Raw genomic sequence first — 10332 nt, 5'->3', positions numbered from 1 at the left:
CCGAGTGCCTCTCCTCCGTCGGCGATGTTTTGGGTCAGCCGCTGGAATCAGTTCAGTTGCCCTGGGGAGAGCAAACAAAGGATCTGCTTCAGGAAAGTAATATTCCTGGTCGTAATGCTGGTGAGTTACCGCAGCTCTGACATCCAAGTCTTTCCCGGCTGTATGTAATGACACAAAACACTTTCTGAGCTAATAATGTAAAAAATAATACATAAAAAAAAAAAAAAATACAGCAAAGTTTCCTAAGAGCTAGTCGCGAGGCCGCAATATTCGTCAGCAGCCTGTCTCTGACTCTCTGCCTTACACAGAGTCAACCAGCCCTGACCCGCTTCACCGCATTGATGCTCCAAGTACACAGTAAATAGAATTGTACTACCCTGTGCCGCCACTGTCAATCGATAATAATAACTTAATACGGCCGCAGGGTGGCGCTATAATGTCAGAATACATCACCATCGTCAACAGCATTATGAGGGCCTAAAAATTGTTTTGATGAAAATTGTATGAACGATGTAATAATGACAATTGTAATTTACATTACATATAAACATGCACATTTGTCCTCCTACATATGGGCTTTGCATGAGCTATTCCTACACTTTTTTCATCGACTTTTTAAATGAATTTAGTCTAATAAATATGATGTAGCGGTAGTATGAACACGCCCACTAAAATACAGAACAAAGCATTGCAGTAGGTAGTCATTTATTAGATTTAATAAGTGTTTAGGAAAGCCCTATCTGTGTTTTATTTAGAAAAACAAGAAAGCCCGGAAACTGATAGCAACAACTTCCGGTCCTCACTGCTTGAATGGTCTGTAGCGAGAACGGGAACTCTAGACCGGGAAGTGGGGCATCTAAATCAAATCTAGCTAGCTTACTTTTCAAGTGTACCTAAGCTTCCTGCTGACTATTGTATGAGGCCAAGATGCAAAGTCAGGATCCATGCGAAAATGGTAAGATAGCGGTATAAATTGTTAACAAATTTGATAACGTAGCTAACGTTAGCTAGGCTTGGTGTGCGTTCGATGTTCAACATGGCGTATGCCGTATCTTGCCCTATGATCCCGCCCTGCTGAAACGTAGTATAGGCTGCCAAGGCTAGCTGAAATGGTGGCACTGGCAAGTCCACGTATCTGCAATATCTAGACTGTTTCGAAATCATGAATGACTTTATTTCACTCTATCGTTGTTTAAAGGGTAAAATCAGCAGTTGCTACATCCATTGCTGTACTTATTAATGACATGAACCCATTGCTTCTTGAAGAATATAACTTATATGCCTCATTAGCTAAGTTCTACTGTCGTCGTACGCAATGATGAATATAAATCATTGGTCGTACCCCATTAACCCAAAATATAAGCTTATTTTATTCCAATGTTTGTCAACAATGTAATTGTAAACAAACACTATATAGACTCAAAACATGACTAAAACTATAATGTTGATATCATGATGGCCAGTCCTTATATCCATAACTATTTATATTTGAGAGCGGTTACATTTCCCTAGCGCCATCCCTTAGCTTTATACCTTAATGTGGGTGGGGAATCGGGACCCAGCTTTGTTATTTGTTTCTACTGCTGATTGTTGCTTTAAATATCCCGTTAACATAACATATATTTTTACTAACGTTAGTCTAAAGTGTGGTAACTTTTTAGATATTGCTAGCTAGCTAGGTCCTATGAATGCGCGCGCCTAGTCAGGGTGGCCGTGTGTCGGCTAACAACTTATTTTCGTATTTTTAGGCCCCCCTCTTCTTCTTCCCTCTATGCGTCTCTTCATTCCACCACTGCGGCTTGTCTCTGCAGCTATGTGGCAAGTAGTTCAGCGAGGAGATGTTCAAGATTATGGGATGCTGGAGGAGTTTGTCACCACGGTGACAGAGATTGTGCCAGAACTTTTGAGTTGCAGTCAGAGGGCCCAACTCATCCTGGGGCTTAGAGCAAGGGTAAGAGATTGGGCTCAGAATGGGGAAAAGAAACATGCAACAAAATGATGACGTGACGGTAGTCCTAGCCTTTATCCCAAACATACACCTAGAACTCCTACATAGATCTAGAACTCCTATCTATATGAGGTCTAAGCAGAACTTTTCCCATGTACAGTATGAAGGTATATGCCTATCTATAATCAGGAGGCAGTTATTTTGCATCCTTTAGATCACAGAGCAGTCTACAAGAACGTTTAAATCCACTTTTAGATGCAGATATTTATAGTTATCATAGTAAACACCACAACCCACCCTGGAGCTATCCTAGCCTTTAGACAAAACAATGTAGACAGTTGACTCTGGCCTTAGACAACTGACTGGTAATGGTAATTGACAGAGATGAAGACCCTGACGCTGATTTTCTCAATTGAATACTGACATTGGGCCTTATCTAGGCTATCTGTAATTTTCTCAAAATGTGTCACAACAGAGCAGTGCCTAGGAAGTGTGGGGTTGACCTTTGACCAACTATTGACTGGCCATTTGTCATTTCAGCTGGTTCTGGAGTTGTGTCGCACTGAGCAGACATTAGACCTCCAGAATATTCAGCAACACCTGGACAGGATCCGATCCCTCACATTCACTGGGGAAGCAGAGGTGAGTATCTTTCAAAGAGGGATTGGAGCTGAAAAACACATGCCTATGTAATTCGGCATGCTTACTGATGTTCAGTGATGGGTAAATCCATTTGAATTCAATCACTTTTTGACAGCACCCCTTTTGATTTGAAAGAAACCCCCATACATATTTGCCCATTGTAGAAGTGCTCAGAAAGTGACTTTTTGGACTTGAACGGCAAAACATTCAAGAGATAAATGTGCTTAAAGTTGACCTATTTTGCATACTTGACCATACCATCATGACATGTCTTCATCACTAAAAAAGATAACCAGTTGAAATTGATATCATTGAAAAGCTTGCAAACAGGGTTTCCAAACTATTTTATATATATATATATATATATTTTAAAGGTTTTTAATAAACATTGTCATTTTGAACCTTATATGTAAATTATCTAAAAACGCTTAAACGAATAAAAAAAATACATATTTGCAAATGTTGTAGCTCAGACCCTATTTTACTTCACCTGAAGTTGTTGTACCTGCAATCGGTTGAGACACAACATGCTCTTGAATACAGGGCGGGTGTCATGTTTTGGCTGATAAATGTACTAAAATCAAATTGAAATGTCTACTTTCAAATGGTACCACACATCAGAGAATGTTGACTAGAATGGAATATCTGTTGTTTTAAATTATACTCTCATTCCTCCATAGGAAACCTATTGAAATCATAGATAATAGAATAGACATGACCATTTAAGTTGACATTCGACGGTGGGTGGACCGGGAGTCATCTTTGTGGTAGTAATTAGAAGTAAACATTTCCATTCAATTAAAATGTCAATTGTGTACTAGCTAAATTGCATTGGTCTGATGGGATAGGTACATTCTATACATTTTATTTATATGATTGAAAATGACACCAACCCTGTATTCAAGAGCATGTTGTGTCTCAACCGATGGCGGGCTCAACACAAAAACCTCAGATTATTTAAAGGTTTAAGCTACACCATATGGGAATATGAAGGGAAAAAGAGTACTTGTTTTTAGATAATTGACGTTAAAGGTTAATAAATGTCATAATTTGTGCATGTTTTGTTGCAGTCAGGTGATGCAGAGGTGGAATTATCTGAATCAAACTTTGTGGAGCTGGTTGAATCTCTGCTGAAAGACCCAAGTGAAAGGGAGAACTTCTACCAGGTTTGTTTCTCCATTTAGTCTTCGTTGCAGTTAGAACCTAGCCTGGTACCAGATCTGTTTGTGATTTTGCCTACTCCATTGTCAATGTTTGGCCTCACAATTCCATAAGAAGTTGTCAAGAAAGCAGAAAAAGACTGTCACCCAGGCTAGTTAGAACTCTGAGGGGCTGAGTTTTTATATTCTAAATGTTACATCCATGTACAGTACCATTCAAAAGTTTGGACACACCTACTCATTCAAGGGTTTTTCTTTATTTTGACTATTTTATACATTGTAGAATAATAGTGAAGACATCAAAACTATGAAATAACACATATGGAATCATGTAGTAACCAAAATAGTGTTAAACAAATCAAAATATATTTTGGATTTGAGATTCTTCAAAGTAGCCACCCATTGCCTTGATGATAGCTTTGCACACTCTTGGCATTCTCTCAACCAGCTTCATGAGGTTGACATATTCACTACAATGTAGAAAATAGTAAAAAAAAAAAAAAGAAAAACCCTGAAATGAGTAGGTATGTCCAAACGTTTTACTGGTACTGTACAAGACTGCATCTCCAATACATTAAAGTACTATATTTCTACAGGTTTGAGTCCTTCTCATTCACACATACTGTATTCCCACCTCCAGGTGTTTGTGGTTTAGTTATGGTTTCTTTATAGATCAAACAAAAGACTAAAACATTCTGCTTTAGGGTGTTGAAGTGGCTGTATGATGGTCTAAGACCAAAGTTAATAGCAGTGCACATTTTAGGCTAATTATTGACATTATTACATTTATTTATTCTCATCTAGGATGTGTTCCCTGTGGAATTTGGGCCCAAGTATGACACTGCAATACAGATGTTGATGTTGGAATTCCTTTCCAGACTTGAGAAGTTACTTCCCATACCAGACCTTGAACAGGTAATAAGAAGGAATAACACCTTTATCTAATTAGCTTGGGGAATTAGAAGTCAAGAATACCAAGCAAGAATCAATATGTTCATGTTTAAGGAACTGTGAGTTGGACATTAGTTTGTTGTTAATGCTTTTAAACCATGTTTCTCTCTCTCAAGACCGCCTCCTTGCTAAATGCTGTCCCCTCTGCCCTGGAGAAATGTGTACAGTTTGTACCTGACTTCAGACAATTGAGAACCCTGCTCCAGTACCACAGAAAACGTGGACATTTGGACTCCATCCGTGAGTATCATACAGATTTATAGAGGATCCATGGTTTGGATTGGTTATGAAAAAATTGCAAATGATGAGTGTCAGGTAATTATGTATAGGAAATAGATTATTGGTTATGTTTGTCTGGTAAAAGTTTATATTTGAGGCATTGACATAATTATCATATGCTGTTCAATTTAACCTTAATTTTTTTCATTGTCTCCCACTTTTTATGCATGAAAAGGAACTCCATCGTCCTTTGGTGACTGCATCCTCTCCTCTCTGTCTCTTCCTCCATACGTCCGAGTGGTGACTGCCCCAGATGTAGACTCAGATACACAATCAGAAAGCATGAATTTGGAGGGAATGGAAGCAAGAGAGTTGTTGGAGAATCGGACAAAGGAAATTGATGGACTAGTCCCAGCAGCTGAGGTTAGAAGAGACGTAATTACTGAGCAGGAGTATGGTATGGACATGGAGACTGCCGTTGGGGAAATTGACAATCAAGCTGTCACTGGCTTGAATTCACTCAGACCATCACATTTTCAACCATTAAAACGAAGCAAAAGGCTGCAGATTAAGAAAATGTTTTCAAAACGACGGCAACTTTGGAAGACTGATTCCTCAGGGCGTGCAATGAAACAGCCATCATCCAAGGTGCGTGTCTCCCCCAAAGGACGAAAACCACGAAAGACTGATTCTTCCGGGCGTGCAATCAAACAACCATCATCCTCCAAGGGTCGCCCCTCCCCAAAGAAGTCATGTAAAAGAGGCCCATTCAATAAGACATGTGAAGTGTGTGGAAAGACTTTCACTCGAGTCACAGCCATGAAAAGGCATCAGCTAACCCACACTGGAGATCTCAAGTTTAAGTGCCTCATGTGTGAAAAAAGCTTCAGGGATGGTCATAATCTGAAGAGACACCAGAGGCGAGTTTGTGAAAAGGAGCTAAAGATGTTTGATGATAAAAATGAAGAAGAGATCCCACAACCCTCAACTAGCAAATCTCTGATCACATCACCCCTCAAGACTTCCTCTCCACCAGGGCCATCTCATCAAGGAACTCTGGACACTATCACAGCCACTAACACATGCTCTGTGTGTGGGAGGTTTTTTGCTCGTACTTCAAGCTTGGTAAGGCACATGAGCTCCCACTCAAAAGAGCGTCCATTTGGGTGTGTCAATTGTGATAAGAGATTCAAGTATTCATACGATTTGAAAAAACACCAGAGAGAATTGTGTCAGAAAATGACCCAGGGAGATTTGTGTCAGGATGTTGGTCAGAACATGGCACAACAACAGAGTGGCCCGCAACCAGAGAAGGTTTTTCTTGCCACTGCAGAAAATCGATCCCAGGTAGATTCCAAAACCTGTTATGTGTGTGGTAAGATTTTGACTTGTACTTCACAGATGGAAAGGCACTTGAAATCTCACTCAAAAGCACGTCCCTATAATTGTGCTATTTGTGAGAGAAGTTTTAAGTACAAAGATACATTGAAGAAACATCAGGAAATCCTTGGTCACGAGGGTATCGTAGAAGACTTGTGTGGTCAGAGTGTGGACCAGCAAGAAGTGGAAGTTAACACAGTGAGTTGCATCAACCCTCTCACTACCAAGGAAAACGACACTGAGACCCTTATCATGGCTGTTACTTCAGTGCCGACTCTCAAAGAACCCAAACCATGCACTGTGTGTGGGAAGATTTTTAACCGTGCTTCAGTTATGGCTATTCATATGAGATCCCATTCAGATGAGCGTCCTTATCAATGTGGCAATTGTGAGCAGAGCTTTAAGTACGTGCACAATTTGAATCAACACCAGAGATATATCTGTAAGGTGAACCGAGAAGAGTCCTCTCAGATGGTAGACCAGCACCAAGAGGAGGACTCTAGCGAACCGCTGGCTGCTAAGGCTGATGCTCCAGAGACATCCACCAGTCAACTCCAACTGGTTCACTGGTGTAAAAAATGTGGAAAGAGTTTCAATGACATCTGTAATTTGAAGCAACACCAGGAAAGTTTATGCAAAGAGGAAAAAATAAAGGTGGTCTTCAAATGTGAGAAAAGAAAGGTGGTCTTCAAATGTGATGATTGTGGGAAGGACTTCAAAGGTTCATCATCCCTAAGAACACACAAGCGAATTCACAACCCATTCTATTGCTCTGATTGTGGAAGGGTACTTCCAAACTCAATTGCCTTTGACAGACACAAGCTGATGCAGCACAAGGAAATTCAGTGTACCATGTGTGAGAAGACCTTTACCCTGTTGGGGCGTCTGAGAGATCACTATCTGCATCAACATAAATTCACAGGACCATACCCCTGCTCGCACTGTGAGAAAACTTTTACCCAGTTAAGATACCTTGTTGAACATGAGAGAGTTCACTCAGGTGAGTACCCTTACCAGTGCTCTGTTTGTCAAGCAAAGTTCAATAAAGCAAATTCTCTAACAATACACAGTAGGAAGCACACAGGAGAAAAGCCGTTCCTGTGCTGGCAGTGTGGAAAGAGCTACAAGGATCGTGGAAACCTGTCAATGCATATGGGGACTCACTCAGAGGAGAAACCCTTTTCTTGTTCGCAGTGTGACATGACTTATCGGACAAAGATTCAGCTGAATACACACATTGAACAAGTTCATGAGGGGGTGAGATATACCTGTGCAGTCTGTGGAAAGCAGTTTTTGAAAGCAGTGTCATTGATAAGACATGAACTTACTCACACAGGAGAAAGACCATGGCCATGCTCCTATTGCACAAAAACCTTCATCACTGCCAATGAAAGAAGGCTGCATGAAAGGTACCATACTGGTGAGAGACCATACAAATGCCAAGACTGTGGAAAGTCCTTCGTACAGTTATGTTTCCTGAAATCACACCAACGACTTCACACTGGAGAGAAGCCATTTGCATGCAGCATTTGTGCCAAAAGTTTCAGATTAAATTACCATAGGCAAAGACACGAGCGAACCCATACAGGAAAACAGAAGCCACATGTGTGTGCGGAATGTGGGTTAGCTTTCGCTCAAAGAAAGCGCCTGACTGAACATCAATGCACTCACTCCTTGAATTAAAAATGAAGTTTTTTTTGGAACTCTGATGTCCCTTTGTATTGTTATTCATTTTAAGACAGTACAGCAGGGAAAGTAGTGAGGGAGACAGAAAGTAGGGGGACAGACAGAAGGGCAGAGAAGGGGCTTGAACCCTTGTCCCCAGGCAGGTAAATGTGGACTGGAGTCAAAAGCATTATCACTCTGTTAGACTCTGGCATTTGAGTTCTTGTTGTTTACTATATATAACAACGACTGGTTTAACACCTCTGGTTTTAATTAGTATTCTCTTGTTTTCAGCTTTTTTTTCATCATTCAGTGGATAATTTCAATAGCTAATTTGTAGTATGTACTGTAAAGGCTGAAACATGTAAACTGTTATTCTCAAATAACCACAACATTGCATTTTCTGATAATGGCAATAATAAAGGAGAAAGACATGAAAATATCTGTCTGATTAAAAACATGCATGTATTCACATTTGTAACTTTTTGCACAGATACACTTCATACAAAACTCAACCAATGCTTGCAGAAATATCAGTTTTATTAGGATCCTTCAGGTCAACATCACTGGTCCTCAAATATCCCTGGATCATTACCGGTTAAACTGGAACAAAATTAGAAGTTTGATTTTACTGAAAGGTAGGCTAATCCATGGAAAGGTCCTTTGCAGGAAGGGTATTTGGCATAAAGGCTATTGACATTTTTATCCAACAGCTTCATGATATTTAGGGTACTATGGGGTAACTAGCCCTGCCCCCCTAAGAACAATGTCTACTTGCTGACACAAGCAATGTTTGGGGGGGGGAAATGGTATGTGGATGAAGGTCATGCTTAGGCAAATAAACTATAAAGGGAAATAAATGGCTACAGTTTACACTTTTTTAGTTATTTAATTAATTGTTTTTAGAAAAGGGGCCCGTTTTTTTTTTGGTCCCGGGGTAACTGCCAAATATCCCCTCCTCATGGGATATCTGGCCCCCGGGGGTGCCAGTTACCCCGGTAGAAGATTATGGGATAGGGTTTCACACAAGTGTTTTAAAATCCATTTAATCCGTTTTATTTAGAAATTCTTTAGTAAGTAATACTTGAAAGCTAAGTCTAGTCTTATTTTAATGATTTAAAGTGGTGTTGCACATGTCACCATTAATATCCGCACTATGAGGAGATTTGATGTGAAGTTCCTCTTTTAAACTCACCTGCACATTAATTTTCTTTGTTCTTTCTTTGTTGTTCCTTTTTCCATACAATCCATTATGTACAATTGCACTAAATATGATTTGAATAATGCAAGATTTTAAATCCCAGCAGTCTTTAAAATGACATTCAGAAGCAAAAGGTTTTCAATAGTAGTTTTTAATTCATTAAAAAAACTATTCATTGGAATATAATATTGGAATGGAATATAAATAATATTATTAAATAACATTGGAATAGAACATTTAATAACAATAACTTAACTAATTAACTCAGTGTAACATTGATGTGGCAACTCTCTTATGCTCTGCTATTGCACCATTCTAATTTGTACATAGGTCACAAAGCTACCCCATTAAAACTGGAGCACAACTCATGAGCCCCCTCCTGCACTGCTCACACCTAATCCAGTGTGATTACAGGGGGAGAGATGCCAATTGAAAAGCTCTCTTAAGAAGTAGCTAGCTATCTATCTAGACATTTAAGCATGTTATCCCCCGCAAGGCTGCCGGCAAAGACGGCATCCCTAGCCGCGTCCTCAGAGCATGCGCAGACCAGCTGGCTGGTGTGTTTACGGACATATTCAATCTCTCCCTTTCCCAGTCTGCTGTTCCCACATGCTTCAAGATGGCCACCATTGTTCCTGTACCCAAGAAAGCAAAGGTAACTGAACTAAATGACTATCGCCCTGTAGCACTCACCTCTGTTATCATGAAGTGCTTTGAGAGACTAGTCAAGGATCATATCACCTCTACCTTACCTGTCACCCTAGACCCACTTCAATTTGCTTACCGCCCCAATAGATCCACAGACGATGCAATCGCCATCACACTGCACACTGCCCTATCACATCTGGACAAGAGGAATACCTATGTAAGAATGCTGTTCATTGACTATAGCGCAGCATTCAACACCATAGTACCCTCCAAGCTCATCATTAAGCTCGAGGCCCTGGGTCTGAACCCCGCCCTGTGCAACTGGATCCTGGACTTCCTGACATGCCGCCCCATAGGTGGTGAAGGTAGGAATCAACATCTTCACTTCCCCACAAGGATGCGCGCTCAGCCCCCTCCTGTACTCCCTGTTCACCCATGACTGCATGGCCAAGCACGCCTCCAACTCAATCAAGTTTGCAGACAACACAACAGTAGTAGGCTTGATTACCAACAATGAT

The 10332-nt window shown here is 40.4% G+C and overlaps 1 protein-coding gene across 1 annotated transcript; it reads left to right on the top strand.

Annotated features, from left to right (window-relative positions):
- The first annotated feature begins 801 nt into the window (after positions 1–801).
- Positions 802–8413, top strand: LOC311129430 (uncharacterized protein). Its single transcript, XM_084161713.1, has 7 exons — positions 802–955; positions 1749–1951; positions 2489–2590; positions 3661–3756; positions 4555–4665; positions 4818–4941; positions 5156–8413. The coding sequence occupies exons 1-7, from the start codon at positions 928–930 to the stop codon at positions 7981–7983; spliced, it is 3492 nt and encodes a 1163-aa protein (XP_084017839.1). The 5' UTR covers positions 802–927; the 3' UTR covers positions 7984–8413.
- Positions 8414–10332: the final 1919 nt, after the last annotated feature.

The sequence above is a fragment of the Coregonus lavaretus genome (assembly GCF_964263955.1).
Source record: "Coregonus lavaretus genome assembly, chromosome: 5".
Classification (NCBI taxonomy): domain Eukaryota; kingdom Metazoa; phylum Chordata; class Actinopteri; order Salmoniformes; family Salmonidae; genus Coregonus; species Coregonus lavaretus.
This window is presented reverse-complemented; position numbering and strand designations above follow the sequence as displayed.

What these genes read in the sequence shown, in the direction of transcription:
- LOC311129430 (XM_084161713.1), top strand. Translation starts at nt 928, where the DNA reads ATGCAAAGTCAGGATCCATGCGAAAATG. An exon ending in AAAGGGAGAACTTCTACCAG is followed by an intron (nt 3,757 to 4,554) that starts GTTTGTTTCTCC and finishes ATTCTCATCTAG; the next exon opens with GATGTGTTCCCTGTGGAATT. An exon ending in CCATACCAGACCTTGAACAG is followed by an intron (nt 4,666 to 4,817) that starts GTAATAAGAAGG and finishes CTCTCTCTCAAG; the next exon opens with ACCGCCTCCTTGCTAAATGC.